Raw genomic sequence first — 25,176 nt, 5'->3', positions numbered from 1 at the left:
ATTTGATAACCTTCCTTGCTATTATGCTTGCACTGTAGAATGTAGATAGCATGTAGATGTGATTCTAAATTCTAGTATAATAATAAAAATGCTTTTTTGGCAATTTTTTTTTATATTCCCTGGCATCACACCCTACTTGAACATTTAGACGTGTCCAAGGGCCACACCATTTGTAATACTGTCTAGTGTGCACTCACGAAAATGAAGTAGAACCCAATTGACAAAGGATCACATAAACAATATGGTCCCTACCCACATTCAATTTCTCCAACCCATAATCAAAGTTTTTCCAGATGGGTTCACTTTTGGCCTCTCTTTCATCCTCCTCCACTCCCATCACATCCACAATCTAGTAGTCTAAGTGGAGTCATCAAACATGAGGTATATGGTCTATTTTAGAATAGGTTTTTTTAGAGTTGGACCATTCATTTTATACTTTTACTATTTTATTTTAATAATATTTTTATTAAGAGTATGGGTAATTTTGATATCGTTAAAAAATATAATTAAATAAAATTAAATTTTTGGATATAACCAAATACAAAAGTCTTTTTAAAGAGAAAGTGTCTGTACTTTAAGAATCTGACTTTTTTTTTTTAAAAAAAAAAAAGTGTTTACTCATATTTGAGAAGTTTTCTTGATATCAAGGCAAAAAAAATTCTAGATGAGTATTTTATATTTAAGAGTTGTTGAGACAAAATTATTCAAGATCTCTTGATCAGAAAAAAATTATTTATTCATTTTTTACTTTGAAATTGTTTATATCCAAAATCATTTTTTTGCTAGCAAACATGTTATATATATATTCATGCAAGATACATCCAGTTTATGCTAGAAACATTAAATTTAGATAACCAAAAAATATATTTAAATAACCATAAAATATATAAAAATATTTCTACAGTTAACAGAACACGTTTCCCAGACCTCAATTCGTTACTTTTAAAAAACTAGTATTTTATATTATAACCTCAAATAGATGAGCAATTCATAACAATTCTTCCATAATAGTAGAACTTCTATCAAATACTTCACTTTAGTTTGCGAAAAATAAAATATTTTGAATGTTGAGGCATTTTCTCCTTCAAAGACAAGGAATGAGTGTAAGTGAATGCATGGGTAGAGTAACATAGAAATAAAACATCCTAAATTCAATCATATTAATGACAATGTGTTGTCTCACATTCAGAACAAGTAGAAGTTGGAGAAATCTTTAAGAACAGATTCAATCCAACATATCATCGATTCAGCCAAGGTCACAACCACTTTACAAAACAGAATATCGCTAGATTTCTGAAACATGGCTTGGAGACTCACATTATCTATTGAGTCGGTCGAAATTCTTAGTAAACACATTCCCTATTCCACTCAAATTTTTTAAAAAAGAAAAAAGAATTAAAAATCATTCCATTCATATATGTTTATCATTATTTACAACTTTCATTTTTTTTAAAATCTGTTATCTATGGCTATTAATATCATTAATTAATGGCCCATAATAAATTCAAAAAATTCTTTTCGATTAATCCTAATTTTTTTCCCCTTAACTACAAAATCTTATGAGTTAATTTTGTATATATGATAATATCCTCATAAATCCTTTTATTATTTAAATATTATAGAATATTATATTTTTGTTATTTCAAAATTTAAATTAAAAATGCATTCTAATCTCTATGTGTAATGCATTTTCTACCCAAAGTCCAAACCAATTTGAACCTCTCCTAATCCGTTTCAAGCAACCATTTCATACTACAAATTTACATAATTAACCCTATTTTTTTATTTCATCTTTGAAAAATGATGGAGATGGATTTAGTATATAAATAATATTATCATAAATCCTATTACTATTCAAATATTATATAAAATTAAGTTGATTGAGAGTCATGACTCATGCACACACAAAATATTAATCTTGGGATACCTAAAAAAATATTTAAAATATAATACAAATTTTAAATTATTGAAGTAGAAATTGGATAATTTTTTGGTGGCCAGCTGCTTATTGAAACAAAAGGTTATTGCAAACATGGACTTAAATAAAAAAAAACAAACAAACCCAAAATCTCCACTTTTTTAAGCAACAACCATCCTTTTCATGTTCATTTCCTTTTCTTGTTCTATTTTTCAGAACATTAAAAACTCATTTTAATTAAGCCCAACAACTGCAATGGGAGGCCTCAGTTTTCTATGACAATAATTTACTCTCCTTATAGCCAATTCTCACCAACCAAACAGAGCAACAAGGATAACACAATCAACACAACCCACACTTCTCACCTGTTTTTCTACAGACGAGTAGCTCCTCAATGCTGACACCGCAGACCTAATCCTCCCCAACGACTGCCCCAAAACCTGATACAAACAACCATCAATTCACCATAACCACACTTCCTAACCAATCATTCACAACAATGGAAAAAAAAATTCTAAAAACCGAGATTCTAAGATAGGAAAAAAATGGGAAAGTGCCAAAAACTTTACATAAAATAAGCCAAAAAGAAGATTAGGACTCACCTCAAACTTGATACTTTGTAGTTCCAACGTCTCTTTCAGTGGCCCACTAGTAGGGTGATTACTACTCAAAAAGTGTTATTTGATAGCTTGTAATTAACTATTTTAAACACTTTTGTGTAGTAGTTATCACCTTTTAACCCAATTAACATATTAAGGACCCTTGCAATCAATTCTAATCAAATTGTGTTAAGTTTTGGTGTTTTGATAGCTTTTTGATCACCAAAGCAATTCGAGATTGATTCTTTGGAATCCATGACAAAAGATGTCCGGACAGGGCGTCCGGACAGGGCGTCCGGACACACCATCGGAGGGCGGCGGAACATGGGCTGTGGCAGGCTGTCGGAATGACGTAGCAAGGCTTGCGCACTTTAGTCAATGATCCGGAAAACATATCCAAATAGGATATGCTATCGTCTGGGGTGTGATGTTCGCGAGTGTCGTGTGCTTCTCCCTGAAGGAGTCCCGATAGGGGAGCGCGCCACGTGTCCTCTTGGGGAATCCGGTTGGAGTTGCTCCGGATAGCGACGCCCGACATAACTCATTCCACCCAGGGAAGAATTTTGTCCGGCCGACGTTTCAACTTCCTCGGTCAGACATGTCCGAATCCTCTGATTGGATATCTTACATCCGGCGCCTGACGCTGGATGGAAGAGAAAGGCGTTTCAACTTCCCCGGTCAGACATGTCCGAATCCTCTGGTAGCGCTTACCCAGTCAGACATGCACAGCTGTAGTGTTCTCTCGAAGCTTCCCGATATTTCCGACCGACTTTTTGAGATATTTTGTTTTAGATATTTGTTGTCTAAATCTTCAAACTCTCCTTGTAACCCACCTATCATAGGATTCCTTAGTCGTTAAGCAAGAACAAAAGGGGTGAATAACCTCTTATATATAGTTTGTAATTTTCTTTGAAAAAAAATGAATCTCTCGGGAGCTTGTTCTGAGAGACAACCTTTTGTAATAGTAAGAAATATATTTTATATAGCACTTGCTCTGCTTTTCATATATATATTTTTTTTCTCGTTAGTTTTCTTTCTAGCCAATCAAACTCTGAGGATTTTTCCTCAGAGGATGAGTGATTAGGTTCTTCGTCTCTTGGAGTGAAGAAAGCCGGGTAAGTTTCCATATGCATAAATTGGAAGTTTTGTTGTTTTAGTGTTTAATGAAGAGAAAGTGTAACCCGTTAATGGTTTTTATCTTTTTAGTTAACTTAAAACACTTTCAATTCACCTGGGCCAACACTTGATAAGGCAAGTGGTCTCCGTCCATTGAGATACACTAGTTTATCTCTTGCGAACCTTTAGGAGGTGGTTTGAAGGTAGGATTTTCTAGAATAGCCAACACTTGGTAAGCTTTTGGACTCTAAGAAGACATCCATTAGTTATCTCTTGCGAGCTTGAGAAGGGAAGTCCAAAGTTAAAGATCACCTTGAATGGTAAATGCTAGGTGAAAGGCATGAGCCATTGCAAGATGCATCAATGAGAGGGATTTAGTGTTTGAACCCATTAAGGAGAAGCATTTGTACCACACCGGTTAGAGAATTAACTATATGTTAATTCTCTAATGCGAGGAAAAGAAACAAGTGACCGGAACTCCCTTTTTGTATGAGGAATCTGAGCCTAGTGAGCTAAACTTCAAGAAACACTTTTCTTTGTAAGTAAAATCAGTTACTATTTTTGGTTAGTTTAAAACCAAACCTTTTTCCACCAAAGATTATGTTTTCTTTTAAAGCTAACCTTGAAATGAAAAGACACCAATTCAGCTCTTGAATTAATATCAATTGTGAAGTGAAAACTCATCCCAGTGAACGACCCTAGAGTCACTATGCTATGCTAGCTAAGACTATCGTAATACATGGTGTAATAGGTTATAAATTTTGTTTATTACTCCCTTCTGAGGACCACAATCAAGGGACATCAGCTGGACACGAATCAAATGACACCACTGTCAGGGACCATTGAGAGGACATGAATCAGCTAAGACACCAATTGGGAACGAATCAAATGGCGCCATTGCCGGGGAACCATTTCGAAGGGTGTTTCACAGCTGCGAAACCACCATTTGGCACACGAGTGCCACTTCGCAGCGCCCGTACCATGCATCTAAAGATGAGAGCCCTCTCACTGAGATCACACACACAAAACCTCTCACTCCATTTCTTACATCCTAAAACCATCAAAGCCCATAGCTCCAACTGAGGAGACTATTGTCACGGACTTAGTCGTTCACTAAGCTCGTGCGGCACTTAGGCAAGTCAAGACGCTTGATCTTGCTAAGTCAGCCTTGATCCCCAACGCTTAGCTTGCTCGGCTAAGACACTCGCGACTCGAAAGCTTAAGAGCTTAGTAGGCAACTCCTTAAAGAATGGAAGCTCTTATTAACTCAAGAAAGCCTTTACAAGTGCTTGAATGCTCACTTGTTTGGTGCCTTGGCCAAATGAGGCCCTCACCTATTTATAGGCACCAATGGAACTCTCTAGAACCTTGGAGGGTTCCTTACAATTCATGAATATTCTAGAATGTCCTACACTATTCTATGTACAAGCCTATATACAAGAGACTTCTAGATTTCTCTAGAAAGCTTTGGACCCTTCTCATGCCTTCTACCATAGCGTAGAGTTGTGTGGACTTCTCTAGGCATTTCTAGAACCTTCCACACTCTTCCCACTAGTGGCTAAGTGTGGATGTCTCCAAGGGTCTCTAGAAGCTTCTCGCCTCCTATATAAGCCATGGGGAGGGTCATTTGAAGCATCTTGTGACACTCTCCCCCACCTAAGCCGCAGACGTCTTCGTCGCGTCTTCTGCCCGGAATCGCTCAATCTGCTCCTGGAACTGCCATAGTGCATTTGCTGGCTCCCAGCTAGCCTCGCTTTCTGGTAGTCCCTTCTATTTCACTAAGTACTCCGTAGTAGGAGGCACACCACGCCTTCTGATGATTCGGTCTGCAATGATGTGTTCCACCTCCTTGTCATAGGAGGTCACAATCGCTGTAGGTGCCCTCTTAGAAAGCCCTCGGCTTGGATCATCTTTGTCTTCGTGATATGGTTTCAAGTAACTCGCGTGGAAGACAGGGTGAATCTTTAACCTTGGCGGTAACTCCACTTTGTAGGACACCTTGCCGACCTTTCCAAGTATAGGGAAGGGTCCTTCATACTTCCTCACAAGGCCCTTATGCATTGGCCTTAGGGATTTGAATTGTTGAGGAAGGAGCTTGACAAGCACCATGTCTCCGACCTTGTACTCCGTATGATGTCGCTTCTTATCAGCCCACTTCTTCATTTTCTTAGCGGCCTTGTCCAAGTACGAGCGTGCTATGTCAGCTTGCTCATGCCACCCCTTCGCGAACTTGAAAGCTGCTGGACTTCTCCCCGTGTAACCTATCGTTAGCGTGTGAGGAGTTAAGGGTTGCTGCCCTGTGGCTAGCTCGAACGGACTCTTGTTTGTCGCCTCACTCCTTTGCAAGTTGTATGAGAATTGGGCTATATCTAACAACTTAGCCCAATCCCTCTGGTTGGCACTCACAAAGTGCCTCAAGTATAGCTCCAGCAAGGCGTTCACCCTCTCAGTCTGCTCATCTGTCTGTGGGTGAAAGCTGGTGGAGAAGTGAAGCTCCAAACCCATAAGCTTGAAGAGCTCCGTCCAAAATTTCCCAATGAAACGCGGATCGCGATCACTGATAATATACTTAGGCAATCCCCAGTACTTGACTACGTGCTTTAAGAATAGTCTTGCCGTCTCCTCCGCAGTGCAGTCAGTAGGGGCTGCTATGAAGGTCGCATATTTAGAGAACTTGTCCACTACCACTATGATAGAGTCGTTGTCCTCTGACTTGGGCAGCCCGATGATGAAGTCCATGGTGACGCTGTCCCATGGGCGCTCCGCTATTGGTAATGGTTCCAACAGGCCTCTAGGCTGTCGTTGCTCCACCTTGTCTTGTTGACACACAAGACAAGTTCTCACGTAGGCCTCAACCTCATCCCGTATTTGAGGCCAATAGTAAGCCGACTCGAGTAATGCCCTCGTGCGTCGTTGCCCTGGGTGCCCAACCCAATTGGTGTCGTGGCACTCCTTAATTAGATTCCGTCTTATGTTTCCCCACTTAGGCACGTAGAGTCATTTCCCATTGGTGTAGAGTAGGTCGTCCTCCACCCAAAACCGCTTAGTTTTCCCTTCATGAGCCAGGGCGATGAGGCTCTTGGCCACTGGATCATGTTGCAATCACTCCCTTAAAATATCCATTATGTCTCCTTGGGGTTGACTCGTCATGGATGCTAATTTCGCTTTACGGCTTAGGGCATCGGCCACATGATTAGCGGTTCCTGGCTTATACTCCAACGTATAGTCGAACTCGGCCAGGAAGTCTTGCCACCTAGCTTGTTTAGGACTCAACTTCTTCTGTGTCTGGAAGTAGCTAGTGGCCACATTGTCGGTCTTCACTATGAAGTAAGACCCTAGCAGATAGTGCCTCCAAGTGCGCAAGCAGTGGACGATAGCGGTCATCTCCTTTTCTTGCACCATGTAACGCCTCTCCGCGTCGTTTAGCTTGCGACTCTCAAATGCGATTGGGTGCCTTTCTTGCATAAGGACTCCCCCAATAGCGAAGTCTAAGGCATTTGTGTGTACCTCAAAGACCTTGGTGTGGTCAGGTAGTGCCAACACTGGCTCTTCAGTCACAACCTTCTTCAGGTCCTCAAAGGCTTGTTGGCACTTTTCATCCCATTCCCATGCCTTATTCTTCTTAAGAAGATCAGTGAGTGGAGCAGCCCTTCCCGAATAACTCTTTATGAACCGCCGGTAATAATTAACTAAACCAAGGAAAGATCTGAGTTGAGGTACCTTGGTTGGTGGATCCCACTCCTGGATGGCTTTCACCTTGCTATCATCCATCATTAGTTTGCCATCTCTGATGCGATGCCCTAGGAAGCTCACTTCCTTCTTAGCAAACGAGCACTTCTCCTTCTTCACGTATAGCTTGTTATGCCTCAAGATCTTAAAGACCTTCCTCAAGTGCTCTTCATGCTCCTTTAGAGTGTTACTATAGATAACTATGTCATCCAAGTACACCACCACGAACTTGTCCAAGTATGGGTGGAAGATCTTGTTCATGAGGGTGCAAAACGTTGCTGGGGCATTGGTGAGTCCGAAAGGCATCACTAAGAACTCATATGAGCCATACCTGGTCACACATGTAGTTTTCGGCTCATCTCCCTCCGCAATCCTGACTTGGTAGTAGCCTGACCTTAAGTCCAGCTTCGTGAAGTACCTTGCCCTTCCAAGTTGATCGAACAAGTCAGCAATGAGCGGGATGGGATACTTGTTCTTCACCATCACCTTGTTGAGTGCCCGGTAATCTATGCACATTCGTAGGGACCCATCATGCTTCTTCTGAAATAGAACCGATGCGCCATAGGGAGCCTTGGATGGTTGGATGAACCCCGCCTCTAGCAACTCCTTGAGTTGTCTCCTAAGCTCCTCCAACTCGGGTGGTGCCATTCTATATGGCCCCATAGCAAGGGGCTTGGCTCCCGGCTCCAACTCAATCTTATGATCTTCCTCTCTCCTAGGAGTAAGTCTCTTAGGTAACTCGGGCGGCATTACGTCCTTGAATTCATCAAGGACCCCCTCAATTTCCTTAGGCATGGGTTCTCCCGACCCATCATCATTCTCTTCCTTCAGGGTGGCGAGGTAGGTCACCTCTTCCCTCTTTAATCCCTTCTTTACTTGCATAGCGGATAACATAGGGGTCTTGAGCGTACCTTCATTGACCGTAGGGACCATGCACGGCTTCTCCTCCTCTAAGATAGCCATTGAGCGTAGGAAAGGTAGTGGCACGGCCTTGACCTTCTGTAGGAAGTCCATTCCTAGCACCATCTTGAAGTCGTCCATGGGTGCCATTGTGAAGTTGACCCTTCCTTCCCATGAGCCGATGTGCATAGTCACCCCGCGAGCTACTCCATGTGATGGCTTAGCGGCTGAATTGACTGCCTTGAGCCATCCTCCTTCCTTGGATGCTTGGAGCTCTAGCCTTCTTGCCTCATCCTTCGAGACAAAGTTGTGAATGACACCTGTGTCCACCAGGGTCTTGGTGGCCTTCCCATTCACAAGGGCCTCCACATACATCAGCCCTTTGCTTTGAGGCATTTTAGGCATCGGCTTAGCCTTAAGGGCATTTAGGAGCTGCAACGATCCCACTTTAGCATCGCCCTCCTGCTCCTTTTCCTCAATCATAGCATTTAAAGCCTTCCTCTTAGGACAGTCTCGTGCCCAGTGTGGACCATCACACAAGAAGCAATTGGTCCTGGGCGTGAACTCCTTTCGCTTGTCTTTGCCTTTGCCATCCTTGCCACTAGAACCTTTGCTTGATCCTTCCTTAGGAGTGTGGCCCTACGACCTCTTGTCTCCCCCATCTTTGGCCTGGTTACCCTTGGATGGTGGCTTGGGCTTGGAGGAGTCTCCCCTTCTATAATCTACTAAGGACTCGGCTACTGCCATGGCCGTGGCTAGGTCTTGGACACCATGTCTCCTCAACTCTTGCTCGGCAAATCGTCGACGCCACCATAGAGTAGCATTATCAGTGAGGTAAAGGGTCGCGGTGCGTACCTTAGTGGCTTCATCCGTCAATGCAATTGCCTCAAAGTAACGCTCCATGTGCCACAAGAAGTTATCTAGCTCCTTGGCATCTCTCTTGCCACTGAACGTGTGTGGCTTGGGCACCTCCACCCTTGGTGCCTCATGAGTGGCCATGACTCGTGCTGATACAGCGGTCTTATAGATGGCCAACTCTTGTCGAATCTCTTGGTCTCGGGCCTCCACTCATGCAGTCAAGGCCTCCATCCTTGACTCCACACTAGCGAACATGCTCATGACCTTGTCTTGGAAAGACATGAACTCCTCGTGTGACACCGGCTGAACTTGCGAGACTAGCATCCCCTCGCGAAGGTCTTGGATCTACTCCCTTAGATCCTCTAAGCCCTTCTCCATGCCTTGCTCGATCAAGTCCACCCCTTCCCGGGTGTCTGCCATGGCTAGCTCCACCTTGGCTAACCTTGCCTCCATGTTGGCAACAACATCACGAGATGTATCCTTCTTACCTCTGCCCCTGCCCCGTGCAGTAGGCTCGGCCTCCCTCCCACGGGTTTGTTCGCTAGTCTCCTCCACGTTAGAGCCCGACATGCTTCCCTTATGCCCGCTTCGTAGCCACGCTCTGATACCACTTGTCACGGACTTAGTCGTTCACTAAGCTCGTGCGGCACTTAGGCAAGTCAAGACGCTTGATCTTGCTAAGTCAGCCTTGATCCCCAACGCTTAGCTTGCTCGGCTAAGACACTCGCGACTCGAAAGCTTAAGAGCTTAGTAGGCAACTCCTTAAAGAATGGAAGCTCTTATTAACTCAAGAAAGCCTTTACAAGTGCTTGGATGCTCACTTGTTTGGTGCCTTGGCCAAATGAGGCCCTCACCTATTTATAGGCACCAATGGAACTCTCTAGAACCTTGGAGGGTTCCTTACAATTCATGAATATTCTAGAATGTCCTACACTATTCTATGTACAAGCCTATATACAAGAGACTTCTAGATTTCTTTAGAAAGCTTTGGACCCTTCTCATGCCTTCTACCATAGTGTAGAGTTGTGTGGACTTCTCTAGGCATTTCTAGAACCTTCCACACTCTTCCCACTAGTGGCTAAGTGTGGATGTCTCCAAGGGTCTCTAGAAGCTTCTCGCCTCCTATATAAGCCATGGGGAGGGTCATTTGAAGCATCTTATGACACTATGCTACCTAAGGAGACTACCAGAACAGAGGTCAAAGTCCTGATCCAATCCATTCAAGAGGCCACCACAGATGCATCAGCTCCATATGACCCTACCATTACTTGATCATCTCTTTATTTTTGTTTGTATTTGCATATTATATTAGTATAAATAATTCCATATTTTGATGTGTTATATTCTGGGATTGGATGTATTACTGATGATGCATCATATATAGACATCATTTTTTTTTAAACTTGACATTTTTCTATTTCCTCTACTCACTAACTCTTTTGTTTTTTTTTTGAAACATGAGGTTTCTCCTATATGACTCAGACTCCATGTCACTCAGGAGGTACCACTTCCTCCCTATTTTTCAATCGCTTTTGTCACATTGAGGACAATGTTTAGCTTGGTTGGAGGGAGAGTTGAGGAAGTAAGTATTGTTATTAATGCTAAGTTATTTTGGTAATTTAGTTGTTTTTGCTTAATTTTAAAAAAAAAAATTTAAAGTTTTTATTCTACTCTCCATGGTTATTAAGGAAAAATTTTCAAAATGAAATGGGAGAAATTGAATTTTTGTCTTTTTACTTGACTTAGAGTTTGTATTATGCTTACTAAAGTTGATGAATTGTTGAAACTTTTATTGAATTCAACCTTAGTTCTTCCACTTTAAGCTATTTACACACTGTGCACAATAGGTTCCCATTATAAGATGAAAAACTATTTCCCGTTTGACTTAGGAAAATTTTAGACTTGGTACCTTTGACCTCATTTAATAGTGTTGGGACACCTTATAAAAGGCCAATGAACCTTTGAAAAAAAAAAAAGAATAAAGAAAGAAAGAAAGAAAATGTTTGCTTGCCTTTAAACCCGAGCAAGGTCTGAGGGGTATATGGTGAAAATCTTTAAAACCTGGTGCCCTAAGCCTTCATTGGTTGGGAGTCACCGACCTCAATGCTCGTTACAAGGGTGAATATGTGGAGTTTAACATACTGTAGGTGCTTAGGTATTAAAATTCATTCTCAAAAGTCCGGGGTAAAATCCGAGGAGTTAGTGGTTGAAAGATTCTTAAAGCTTGATGCCCTAAACCTTAATTGGTTGGGAGTCATCGATGGACCCCTGTTACATGGACAAGTTAGAAAAGAATACCTTTAGCCTTATACTCCTACAATGAAAAAAAATTTGTGAGAAAAGAGGTGCGTTCTTAGCCTATTGGAGGTTGATTAGTTTGCTAAGCTTTGAAAAAGAACTAGGTTTGGGGGAGAGATTAGTTCAACATACTATATTCGGAAACTAATAAGTAACACTTAGATTTTTGTGGAAGAGTAAGGTTTGACCCTTTGGGAGTGGAAACTCTTTTAAAGCTTAAATTTGCATAATGTCTTCTCTTTATGAATTGTGATTAGACAAGTTATTTGATAACTCTTGTTGAAGTTTGAGTTTTATTTCTATAATGTTCCATGTGAGAGTTAGATCATCATGCCACTTGAAAATTATTTTTTGATCAGCATGATGTTGTAAATTATAGTATTGTTTATTTTTATTTTTCTCTCCTTCATTACTAAGGGACTAGCAATATGTCGGTTGGGGGGAGGGCTAGGGTTTAGAATGAAAAAATCACACACAGATGGGAAAAGAGAACAGCAGCACCAGGATGGAAATGGTAAAGTAAAAACAGTATAAAAAATTGATTTCTATGCTGATGTGGATTCAAGGGGTCATTTTGAACATTAGTTTGGAAATGAGCCCACTTTCAATATTAAGTTCCACCACAGGCCCATTTTGGCCCAAAAGTCTAGGTTTTACTCAGCCTGACCTGACTACCCAGTCGATCAACCCAAATAATCCAGAAAACAGGGAAAGTATATTTGAATTAATAAATTAATGACATGTTCGTGTTATTTACGAAGAAGGGAATGAAATATTCCTTCCTTCAACTCTTATGTTACTGTTGGTTATCCAAAAGTGCTTAGTACTAGGCGGTATTTTTTTTTATTAAATAGAAAAAGTTAAATATTTTATTTTTTTTATTCAATTAAAAATAACTTATTAATACTAACCAATATAATTTTGACTTTTTCTAATAAGTTAAAAGTAACTTATTAATATCATTAAATGTAATTAAAGTGAATTTGTTATTAAGTTGAATAAAAAAATAAAATATTTTGATTTTTTCTATTTAACCAAAAAAATCAACACCACCTAAGAAAATAATTTTTTCATATTTGATTATCAAAAAATAAAATATTGTAGACCCTCATTTTGGGATGTATTTGTGCGAGTATCATTTTGCCAAATGGCAAGTTTTTAGAGGGCCACATGTTGCCTCAAGTTTGGTCATTATATAATGGCATCTTGCTTGTTAAGGAAATGGGTGGTTTGGCTGAGGGGCAATAGGTGAAGGACACGTGTTTGTGGGATATATTCTGAAGCCGTTGAGGAGAGAGAGGAGCGTTTTGTGTTGGTTACAGACAAGGGGAGTGTGTTGGTTACGTGGAGAGGAGGTTGCAATGGGGGTGGTTTGAGGGAGATTACCAGTGAGGGGCCTGTGAAGAACCAAAGAGAGAAAGAGAGCTTGGAGAGGAGGGAACTAGCTGGGGGAGAAATGAGGTTTTGCATAGAAAGAAGCTGAAAGAGAAAAACAGAGCATGAAGAAGACAACTTGAGGAAGTAAGACGGGCTGGAAGAACTAAGAAAGAAGTAAAGGGGGAGTTGGTCCAGGTTGATCACTGCAAGCTTCATGTTTTCCTAACTATTTTCACACTCTTAAACACTGTTTCATGTTGGTTTCTATGTTTCATTTTGCCGATTGAGTGTGTATTAGAAACTGTCATGTTTTCTTGAGTCTGAGATTGTTTTTCATGCTTCCACATTTTAGGTTATGTTTTGTCTTCTTCAGCTCTGTTTTATACTCACTGTGCGACATTTGAGGATATTATTTACATTCGTATTTTGAACCCACTTTGTCATTTCCATACACGAGCTCTTAAGCTCATTAATAAGCCTCATTCGATGGCTTAGTTGTTTGTTTCTTTTAAGCTCTGTTTCTATGGTTATTTCCTTGTTGTTGTCTTCCTCTGTTTCTGGTGTCTATCTATGGTGCACATTAAGAGGTGAACTTTTGAATGATGTTTTGTGCATCCATCTAAGTGACCCGTGGGTCAGAAATGACATTCAGATGGTGATACACAGTTCTCGGCAGAGGAAAACACGTTGATGTATTTTTGTGGAGGAATAAGAAGATCTCTGCCGAGGTATTTGGTAGAGCCACTACTGTTCCTACGCCACCACCTTCATCAATAAGTCTCCACCTCGCTACCCAGAAGTTTCTATAATAGCAGTCGCAAATCGGGACGATACACCAGTTTCTGGTCGGCAACATCGTCGATGCTTTTAGTAAGACCTGCATGGCTCATTTTGCTCGCCTCACCATCCTCTTTTAGGTTCAGGATATGCAATCTGATGTTGCCTCATGCAACAAATCTTTTTCAGTTCATTGAATTGGTGGTCTCCAAAGACAGGTACAAAGTAGAGGGCAAGAATGGCGGGCGCTTTGTCATTGCAACTGTGACTTCTCTTTTTCTTTGTAGGAGATCGGGTTGTTTAGTCACAAAGGGCATGCTCGATAGTGGGCGGAGTGCGGCGGCGGAGGATGGGTTGCTTTCGGACTTTGAACAGTCATGTGGGAGTCCGGAGAAGGAACCGCTGGCAAAGGAGGTCCTGGCGATAGTGGTAGCTTCTGTGCCGTTTTCTGGGAAGCTTGGCGAAAGACAATATATTTGCTCTTGGAAATGTGTTTTATGATCCGAATGATTGGTTGGAAGCACTTGAGGTAGACATGATTTTCTTGGGCATACCAGCAACCCACTAAAAAATGGAGATAAGGAACTTCAATTTGATTCAGCCAAAACCTTCTAATTTGTAAGAATTATGGGAAACTAGGCCATGAAGAAGACAATGAGTTTAATAACCTCTACTCATTCCACCATCAAGCCCATTCTTTATTTTTTTTTCTCTCTCTCACAATTTCCTCCACTTAAGCTTCTTTTAACCCTCTTTCATGCTCATGCAGCTCACATTTCCATTTTAATTCTACATTAATTTTTTTTTATCAAAGTTTAATTTCCCAAAATTTCAATCTTCAAATTTAATTTTAAAAAATTCCATCTTCAAATAATTCTTCAAAATTCGAATTTTCAAAATCCCATTCTCAAATAATTTTTCCAAAATTCCTATTCTCAAATTTATTTTTCAAGACCTCAATTTTCAAATTTATTTTTTAAGAAATCCAATTCTCAAACAATTCTTCAAAATTCCAATTTTCCAAACTTCCATTTTCAAATAATTTTCCAGAATTCCAATTTTCAAATTCAATTTTCACAACTTACATTTTCAAATAATTTTCCAAAATTCATATTCTCAATTTTGATTTTTAAAACTCTCATTTTCATATAATTTTTCAAAATTCCAATTTTTAAATTTAATTTTTGAGATTTCAATTTTCAAATAATTTTTAAAACTCTAGTTTTATTTCAAATAATTTTAATTCCACTTCATTTTTCAATATTTTTTTTTATTCTACCATTTTTTTTCTCTTTCATTAAGGTCTTAAGTCACTAAAAATCCCGTTTGTAAATACACTTGCTACTTTCCCTCCAATTTAAACACTTTCACAAAATTTCTTTAATTTTAAAATAATTTTTTTCTTTACTTGATTTTTAATAAGCATGAAGACAATTTTCATAATTCCAAAACAATGGAATTTGTGGGATTAATTCATGCAAATTTAATTGAGCTTTGGTGGAGGCCCTATATATGAGTTTTCTCTTCTGATTGTCAACTGCTATACTTAATGAATATTGCTTGATCTTGCTTTTGGATATGCATGTAATAATTTTATACTTGAATTAACTGTATTTTATGATAACACTTTATTACCTGCTGCCAAGGTACGTTATCACTCTCATTTTATTTATTTATTCGTTATTATGACTTGCTTTTGATCCATGATCATTTTGGTATCTATTGATCTCCTAGTTAATTACCATGTTTGCTTCACTTTATTAGTAGAGACCCATTTTAGGGGCTTAAATGAGTGTTACGGTTTTTCTCGTACCTTTCCAATAAGTGACTTGACCCCCAGACCCAAATTTGGTTTTTTACAGACCCGTTTTTCATTTACGAGTCATATTTAAGGTTTTTCTTTTTTATTTTATTTTTCCCTTTAAAAATAAAACAAAAATAAATGACGACTCCAATTTTTTTTTATAAATCATTTTTCAAAATAAAAAGCGAGTCGTGCCATTTGAGTGGGAAACACATGAGTGTAGAAATGCGGGGTCCACAAATATAATGAAAATTAATTAAAAATTTATATATTTTGAAATTATTTAATCTTTTTACCAATAAGTTGAAACATGTGAAATTAGTTTGAAATAACTATTAAAAATAATTTATTAATTTTAAATTTATTTTTATTTTCCTTTTTTTTTTCACTCCATTTTTCTTCTTTATTTTATTTCGTCTACATTTTCTCTCAAATTTTAATAAACCAAACATAGTCTTAATATTTACTACAATTTAGAGGCATATTTAATTAAGAAATTTCATTTTTGAAAATGAAAAATTTGTTTATGAATGAAAATTAGCAATAGTGTCATTACAATACAGTTATTTTAAATTAATATAATGACATATTTAATTCTATTAAAATTGAACATTAACTTAGTATAATAATGTATTAGAGACAACAATTATTTTTTCAAAAAATAAAAATAATGACATAATAAAATCAAATTAATAATAAGTTTAAAGTTAAGAGTTGTTATAACCGCGAATTATGGCTTGTTTGGTAGAACAATTTTTTAAAATAAAAAATAAAAAATTTTAAAACTATTTTTTGTTTTTATAAAATATTTTTTAATTATTTTATATTGGTTTTACTTATTTTATGAGAATGTTTAAAAAAATAATTTTATAACTATGTAAAAGGAGTAAAAATAAAATATTGGATATAAAAATTATTTTTAAAATATATTAAAAATAGGAGAAAGGTTTCGAAACAAAATTTTAATTAATAAATTTGAAAAACTGTTTGAAAAAAACTATTTTTGAAAAAAGAGATGTGAAAGGCGGCTTTAAAATGTTTTTAATTGCTTTTTTATCTTATAAATTTTTTTTCATAGGGCTTTTTTCAATATCAAGGACATTTCCTCGTTTGAATTTCTCCGGTACAACAAACCTCCCTGATCGGCAGATTGTGCAGCGACTGATCTGAACTTTTCACTCTGCGGAGGGGCTTGAGGTGAGAATTCATCCTCCACAATTTCTATCTCGTGCTTTCTAGTTGATTTTAACTTGTTGGAATATGGGAGTTCGGTTGTGTGTTGTGCCAAATTGAATGCACTTTTTGAATTGAATTTTTTATGGGTGGTATTTGGGGGTATAATTTAATGTTGGGTGTCTTCATGTCCCTGTGAATTTCCCTTTGATGGGTGCTTGTTTCAGTGAGGAGAGTAAGGGGTTTTTGGGTTGTTAGGGGGTATATGACAAAGGCTTGGGAGATTTATTTTTTTTCCCCTTTTTGATCCTCTGGAGTATGAAAAACTCTTAGTTATGTAAGGCTAGTTTGATTTCCGGAAAGTACTGAGAAAAGAAAAATAATCTGATACAGAAAATAATTTCTTTTGGTTTTAGAAAATACAAAGAAAATAAAGTATTATCAAATTTAGTTAGAAACTTATGTTTCAAATCATTTAATTTTTACATAGGAGGTTTAAAATAAGGGGGTTTTAGAAAATACAAAGAAAATCAAATATAATCTAAATTAGTTAGAAACTTATGTAATTTTAAATTATTTGATTTTTACATAAAAGATTTTAAATAAGGGGAATAAGTGAAATGAGTTTAAAGTAGCCTATAAAAATAATTTATTAGTTTTAAATTTATTATTTATTATTTATTTTTTCACTTTTCCTTTCCTTCTATTTTTCTTCCTCATTTTCTTTCCCTCGGATTTTTCCTGATATTTTCCGGGAACCAAACATGGCCTAAAGTCCTTTTAAGCTGGAAACTGGGTTGTTTGCTTGCTAGACATGATCATATTCATACTAAAATGGAATCATATTTGGAATGTGAATTGGATATACGTGTATTAATTGTTTCAAAGTTCCACCATAACTCTACCAATTGGAATCAGATATTTGCTGGACGATGTCCATGGATCCATTGGTTGCACTGCTGGTACTATTTTGTAGAACACTATATGGCTTGTGGAAGCTTGATGTGCCCACATCTAGCTTCAAGCCATGTCATGTCCAAACATGCTGCCTATTGTATGTTCCAACTTTTCTTTTCTTTTCCATTGTCAATTTTTTTTTTGTTTCTTTGGTGTGTGGCTGCTCTTCAATGGCCTTCCTTTTCCTTTACATTGCATTGTTTAAGGAATTGGGGTGGCAAGTTGCCATTCTAGGGAAGTCTAGAAGCCTCCTGAATGAGCATTTTAAGCATCTGCCCATGAAAGTGGAATAATTTGGTATTGCTCAAAGGCCACAATTAGTATATTTTGTGAATGTCATTTTGCCTCACGTTACAGAGAGGGCCAACATGACATCTTGTTTACAATTCTGCAATTCGGACTTAATCATGTTCCATGCATGGTGCATGGACGAATGGTACCTCCCTTGCAGCATTGATGGGTTTTTGTTTTTGTTTTCTGGTTGTGTAAAAGAGCATTAATATAAACTCCTGGCCGTGAGACCAGGACTCTAGTGATCTACAAGGGGCTTGTTTTGAGTTTTGTGCTAAAATTATTATTATATGTTATGTTTAGTGATGTTCTGCACATACAGATATTTGGAAAATTGCCAGAGGAAAATGGTATATGTTATAGGGTCAAAGTTTGCTGCAATTTGATGCTAGAATGTTCATCACTCAGTCTGATTTGTTGCCCCATTTTGCTACCTTGGTTTCTCACTGTTCAAAATATTTTGTTACCATGGTATATGATGTTGGGTCAAAGTTTGCTGCAATCTGATACTAAATTTTCTCCACTATGTCTGATCTCTTGTCCCATTTTGTTACCATGATTTCTTACTCTTCAAAATATATGCATTTCCCTATTCTTTGTCCATGCTAGAGTACTTGCATTTTTTATGGAGGTTCCTATGGAGATAGACAAAGGGAGCCATGGGCCTGCTTCTACAAACGCTCTACTGCAGTGGAGCCAGTGGCAACTGCTTGATTCCATTCTCCCTACTGGTGGCTTTGCCCATTCTTGTGGTCTTGAGGCAGCATTTCAGGCCCACATGATCTCTGGGCCTGAAGATCTTCAAACTTATGTACTTCATGTGTTGGAGAACACGGGGAGCTTATTACTTCCATTTGTGTATTCAGCAAACATGTCTCCAAACTTAGAAACATGGCATAAACTTGACAGAATGTTGGATGCAACACTTACAAATGAAGTGGGTCGAAAGGCCTCAATTGCTCAAGGATCAGCACTTATGAGGGTAGCTGCAACTGTGTTTTCAGAAGTGCCATCTCTTAAAATGATGAGAAGTAACTCTCTGGGCTCTGGGACTGTTGCTTTCCATCATGCTCCTATTTTTGGGCTTGTATGTGGACTTCTTGGCTTGGATGTTGGAATCTCTCAGAGGGCTTATATGTTTATAACGATGAGAGATGTTATTTCTGCTGCAACAAGGCTGAACTTAATTGGACCCCTTGGTGCAGCTAAATTACAGCATGATATTGCTATTGCTGCTGAAGAAATGTCAAAGAAATGGATGAACCGTAAATTTGAGGAAGCATGCCAAACAGCTCCTTTGCTTGACACAGTACAAGGTTGCCATGCTTACTTGTTTTCTAGGCTGTTCTGCTCTTGAATGTCAATCTTTGTTCTTCTATGCTGATGCTGAAGTCTTCCTAGGCCAGAAGCTAGTTGATTGTTTTTGAAGCTCTGAGTGAATGGCATTGTGGTTGTCAATCAAAAACAAATTTTTTTGTTTCATTTTCCAGCTTGAGGAGCTGATGACCATAAAGAGTGGCATTATGCTTGAAGCATGTGTTTTCATCCTCTATTTGCAGGTAAGTGATTTCCATACTGATAGTGGTGTTTTAAATAATTATTTTGTCAGATATATATATATGTATATATATAAGTTGGATTTATTTATCAGTGGATTGAAAAGGGGAAATTGTTGTCTGCTTTGTTGAATGCTGTATTTTTTTTGTTAACAAAAAGATGGAGATCCAACAGTTTCTTACCATGTTATGTCCAGATATCATTTACGGTCTAATAATTAATAATTGTTTGAGATGCAGGTTTTATTTGTTAATACAGCTATTAAAATGTTAAATTTTTTTTACTTATTCTTTCATCAGAAAAGAATTTTTCAGAAGTATATAACTTCATGTAATAAATGAGATGCTACTGCAAATCCATCACTCAAACAGAAAAGAGATGAAAAGAATAAGCCATGGGGCCGGCAAATTTAGATTGGTGAAATAGCACAAAAAGTTCTAATTTAATCTGTTGAAAATTTTAGTGACCAATGGTTATTATTTGTAGACATTATTTTCTGTTGCTATGTGTATATGTATGTACCTGTAGATAAGTGTGTATGTGTGGCCAGTGTCTGCATCTCCATGTGTCCCTTTTCTATGTGGGTGTGTATGGATTTGTATATTACTCTTTCTGTATAGATTCCTTTTTAATGATTAAATATTATGGAAGAATTTTGCTCATCCACTATTGAAACAAGTTGATTACTTAAAATTTTATCAATCATTAGATATTGTTACCTATTGAATATCAACAATTAAATGAGTGATTCCATATATTCTATCTGGCACATGTGTAATTTTTAGTCAAGTAACTTACTGGAAGTATACTCAGTTTGGTGCTCAGATAAGAAAAAGGTTGAGCTACTTACCTCAAGGACAAAGTGAAATGTCTTTCTCCGTTTAGAAAAACTAGTCAGTGCCTTCACATGTGGCCTTTGAGACCTATGAGCGTTAATGTAGGTATCATGCTTTTAATTTGCTTCCAAATGGCTAGAACTAGTGTTAATTGATGGCGACATTAGAGGTATGAGGTGTTGTAAAACTAAGACAAAATTTCATATTTGTAAAGCCACACAAGTTGTGGCTTAAAAATCATACTAGAATGTGTTGGTGGACCATTCTACTTACAATTCAAAATGAAATTACTTTTCTTATTCCTTTCTAAACAATCAATCCATTAGCGTAGGGATGGAAATAAATCCCAATCTAGAACCTTATTGACTGATTGCTGGAAACGGGGGAAAAGAAAGAACAACAGAAAACAGAAGGTTGGGGATTGGACCTTTCATGTTGATAGATTGTTTATACGAGGTTCTTATTTGGAGGAGGTTGGCCATGCACCTGTGAATCATCCAGGGCTTGAGAGGAGATCTAGTAGCATGAGGTAACAGGGAGTTGGAGATTGAGGTCGTAGATCCAAAACATTGAAACTCTGAAGGGAGGAATTAGGAATTTAGTGAATTCTGAGGCAGGAGTTTGAAAGGTATGTAGTTGTTATCTTGCTTTGGCCTTTGGCTTCTTATATAGGAATTCAAGGGATTGCTTAGCCAATGGGTATAAAGCCAACCAGTGGAAGGTCTCCAAGACATGGTTAGTTGGAGAATCAAGGTCTACCATGGCAGGAGGTTGGCTTTTGACGAGAAATATCACATGTGGATGCTGACACATGTTCCTTAAATATTAGCAGGATCTGTTCCCTCTCAATTTGCAGATTCCCTTCATTTCGCATGAGTGCCCAGCTCTATCCACCAGACCAAGTTTCTCAACAGTTCCTAATTACCCTATGGTGGGAGGATCCACTCCACCAAGTTGCAACCTTGTCCATGTTGGATGCCTCAGGCCTTGCTGTCAACTTAATTAGGCATTGTCGCACCAAGGTTGTATGCCCTTATGGAATTTGAGTAGGGCCTTGAATTGGAGCAAACCAAGAAGCACACCTTCCTGCATTTCCAATTAGATGAAAGGGAATTTTGCCTGGAGAATTTGACGTGGAGGCCATTTACCTCAGTTTTGTGGAAGGGAATGCAACCAAATAAGCTGAGCTAAACCCACACTATGTGATTTGAGAAGGGGCCATATTCCTACCAATTTAGGGGGAGACTCTTTGCTCAATTAAGTAGGAAAGAAGTACCCAGGTTGTGGGAGGGGAGGGAGCTGTTTCCTTTGTCAGGACATTGGTCAAAAGGGCTCTGATGCTGTATGCTGGCAGAAGAAGTTTTTCAGAAGAATATGATGCAATTGAACAAGTACAAAGGAAGGTGTTTATTTGTAATTGTGTCTGATTACATTAGGTAGTTTTGACAAGATTAGTTGCAAGAGACAAGCAATAGATTAGTATAGTTAAAGGGGGTGTTTGGTACACGGGAATAGGGAGTGGGAATAGACATCTCATTCCTTTTCTCCCTTATTCCTATGTTTGGATAAATGTTAAAAAGGCAGAAATGAAATAAAAAATTATTCCGGCAGAAATCAAATCCAACTTATGAGTCGGATTTGCATTCATTAAAAGTAGGTGGTATTCTGATTCATTAAACCTATTTGATAATATAAAATAACCTAAATTACTATTTTACCCTCTTATCTTGTTCTTCAAACCCGATGTTTATCTTCTTTGTAAAGGTAGAGATCCATTCATCATCCACTTCTTATCTTCTTTGCAAAGCTAGAGACCCACTCATCATCCAATTCTCTGCAACAAGTGATTCTTCCAAATTGAATCAATTAAACCTTCCACGATATTTAAAAAAAAAAAAATCAATTTCTAATTTATAGGGTTTTGGATGTTCATTTTGATTGTTGGATCTAGGATTCGTCATTGTTTGCTGCAACTAGGTTCTGAAAACTCCCTTCTACATCTTCGATTAGGTTTACCTTATTTTCTCTTTCTTCTTCTACTTCTTTATATGTGTTTCTTCTTCTCTATAAATCGATTAATTTTTTTTTTTATTAATTTATGTTTGGAATCTTTGATGTTTCTTTATCTTGTATTAATGGAAACTGGAGAGAAAAATTGAAATGGTTGGAAAAAGATTTTTCGATTTCACGTGTTTACAATATTGAAAATTTTTAATGGTTAGGAAAAAAATAAAAAGAAAAAAACAAACAAAAACAAAACTTTTGGTTTTTTTTCCCCTTTGTTTATTATTATCGGCGTCTTCCTTTCCTAGTTAAAGCTATGGATTCTGCCGTCTCGCAGAAAATCTGCTGCGTTTCCGGCTCATTTTGGAACTTTAGCATGGGCCACAGTGAAAATCTCTTCATATCATTGCTATTTAACAGTAAACAAACCATTAAGCATCGAGAAACCAACATTGATTAATTTTTTTTATTCCAATTGCTATTGATCTATATCGGCCCAACTTTAAGTTTGATGTAGACAGCCCAAGGAGGTTTGCATGATGCAAATCTCCCGACCTAAGCCATATCACATCACAACACCAATGCCAATAAAACATGATTTTCATACCTTTCCAGATCCAATAAATTAGATTACTAGAATGACCGACCGATGGCACATAGAAAGATTCAAGCAACAGTGTAATAAAATATTTAGGTGGGGTTAAATTAAAATCTGCAACTTCAAGAAAAAGTCAAGATGAGCTTTGTACCATTGTCACTACTGATCTTCCCAGACATTCTGTTGTGGGCATCTGATTAAGGCAAATTATGGACATTATTTAAACAACCAATAAATTTAATGATTAAAAAACCCATCATTGTGAGGTCAAACATAGAATATTTAATCTTTTTAATATTTATTAGTTGTTTAAGGCATATTTGCCTACATTGAAACAGTAGCCAGAATAAACGGACCAAAATTTGGGATTAATGATTCAAGTAACAATAAATTTAGAAGTAATGCCTACCATGATTGTGAGGACTACCATGATTCTGACCATATACAAAAATGTCAACAGAACATATGGTTATGTTAAATAGATTAATTTAATTTTTGCTAGATTTCCCAAGCAAGAGTATTGTAATGATAAATTTTGCTTATAATAAATAATTTTTTTTTGAAAAATATAATTTTATAACTACTTAAGCTTGACAAATTATTCAAATTTTTAATAAAAATAATAATTGAATATTTGTGCATTAGGGTTATACGATTTTTTATTTATTGAGTATATATATATATATATATTTTAGTCTTATTATTTAATAACAAAAAACCTCTCAAATTTTATTTTTTTTTAAATAAAAGTAAAAATAAAAAAATATTTTAAATTATATGTAAGGATATTATTGTAAATTTATTTCTTTTTCATTTCCATTCCTATTATTATCAAACATTGGAATGGAAACAAATAATCATTCCAATCTTGCATTCCTAAGTTCACCCAAATGCTAGAAATGGAATCATCAAATTCATTCCATTCCACTAAGAAATAGGAAAGGAAACAAAATATTATTTCCATTCCCTGTTCCGACGTACCAAACACCCCCTAGGTAGTTATGACAAGATTAGTTGCAAGAGACAAGCAATAGATTAGTATAGTTAAAAGAAAGAAGCAATAGTAATTGTCTCTTATTCTTCCTACTTTAGCAACATAGTTTTTTCTTACACAGGGTACTCCGATTTTCTGAAGTCCCATTTGATATGATCTTAAAATGAGGTGCTCCAACTGTCCGACTTTCTATGATGTCTAAGCACCAAAATTACCAGCAGGAAAGCTTGATCTTTTCCCCCAACCTTACAGTATTCATGCAATACATTATTTGAGTTTTTCACGATGTCTCTGCCTCAGTGAGTAGGCATGAAGCAATGGGAGTCATATTTTGCGTACCACTAGAAAAAGGTTGCTCAATATTTTGTATTGAATGTTGACCAATTTTCTTGAGAATAATCATGAATCCTTCTAGGGATAACACGAAATTCCATACTAATGTAGTTTCATTTTGTGCAGGATGCATTTGAAGAAGATGGATTGATTTGTGTCTGAATGTTCTCTAGAGGTGCCAGCACTTGCCCAGAGCATGCTTGGTTCTTTTCTGCATATTTTTTTTGTTCATGGAAGAAGTTGATCAGCTCTGGATTCTTAAGCCGAATGAGCTTCATCCTGTGTATTTGAACCGGTGGTAGGTTTTTGTATTTGCCATGATGTTGAAATGTGGTATGAATGAGATGGCCCCAAGTGTTCTGCATCTTCAATTGAAAATTTAAGATACGTCTCTCCATCTGAATTCCAATTGAAATGAATTATTTCAATGAACATGGAGCGACCCTTTTTAACTAGTGCGCTTGCAAATAACAAAGTCATAAATAGAAAACATATTTGGATTCAACTAAGTTGTATCTTTGTCTTTATTCTAATTCCTACCCTTTTTTGAGAGTTGTCATAGATCACATAGAATTAAGCCCATTGCCCAGCTGGGTGGATGCTCACGATCCTATGGTTGGTTGGTTGAATGCCCTGTATTAGTCGGTGCTACTTTTGGCGCCAGCATCGTAAGGTTTGGTTTCCATTGGTTTTCATGGAGAGTTCCAGGGGTTGAGTATAAAGTTACTTGGAAGATAACGTCCTGAGGTTTATTAAAAGATATTAGACATCCTGAGGTAAGATAGTATATGATTAAGAGATATAAAGCATCCCAAGGTTTAGTACAAGTTTGTTTGGTAGTGATTTTATGAATTATTTTTATTTTAAAAAGTGCTTTTTTTATTAATTAGGGGCATGTTCGGTAATTATTTTTGAAAATAGTTTTTTGTCCTTCAAAATAAAAAAATAGAAAAACTCATTTGACATCTTTAAGAACAAAAAACAGGTGTTTTTAAGGGAATATTTTTTAGTTATTTTCTATTGTTTTCACTAATTTTCTAAAGACTATTTAAAAAAA

General features: G+C 37.3%; 1 protein-coding gene across 2 annotated transcripts; it reads left to right on the top strand.

The window, feature by feature from the left end:
- Window positions 1-16,380: 16,380 nt before the first annotated feature.
- Window positions 16,381-24,497, top strand: LOC100266725 (urease accessory protein F). 2 transcript variants are annotated; one of them, XR_786061.3, is made up of 3 exons: window positions 16,381-16,573; window positions 18,407-19,356; window positions 24,246-24,497. XR_786061.3 is itself a non-coding variant. In XM_002265771.5 (2 exons), exon 2 carries the CDS (start codon window positions 18,423-18,425, stop codon window positions 19,152-19,154), a length of 732 nt encoding a protein of 243 aa, XP_002265807.1. In that variant the 5' UTR covers window positions 16,382-16,573; window positions 18,407-18,422; the 3' UTR covers window positions 19,155-19,466. The 2 variants fall into 2 exon arrangements, 1 of the variants encoding a protein (XP_002265807.1); XM_002265771.5 differs by lacking the exon at window positions 24,246-24,497 and having other exon boundaries at window positions 16,382-16,573; window positions 18,407-19,466.
- The last annotated feature ends 679 nt before the right edge of the window (window positions 24,498-25,176 follow it).

Source organism: Vitis vinifera, chromosome 6, assembly GCF_030704535.1.
Source record: "Vitis vinifera cultivar Pinot Noir 40024 chromosome 6, ASM3070453v1".
NCBI lineage: Eukaryota > Viridiplantae > Streptophyta > Magnoliopsida > Vitales > Vitaceae > Vitis > Vitis vinifera.
The sequence above is the reverse complement of the archived record's forward strand: the minus strand, read 5'-3'. Positions and strand labels throughout refer to the sequence as shown.

Coding starts and splice junctions, on each gene's coding strand:
- LOC100266725 (XM_002265771.5), top strand. CDS start 18,423: ATGGAGGTTCCTATGGAGATAGACAAAGGGAGCCATGGGCCTGCTTCT.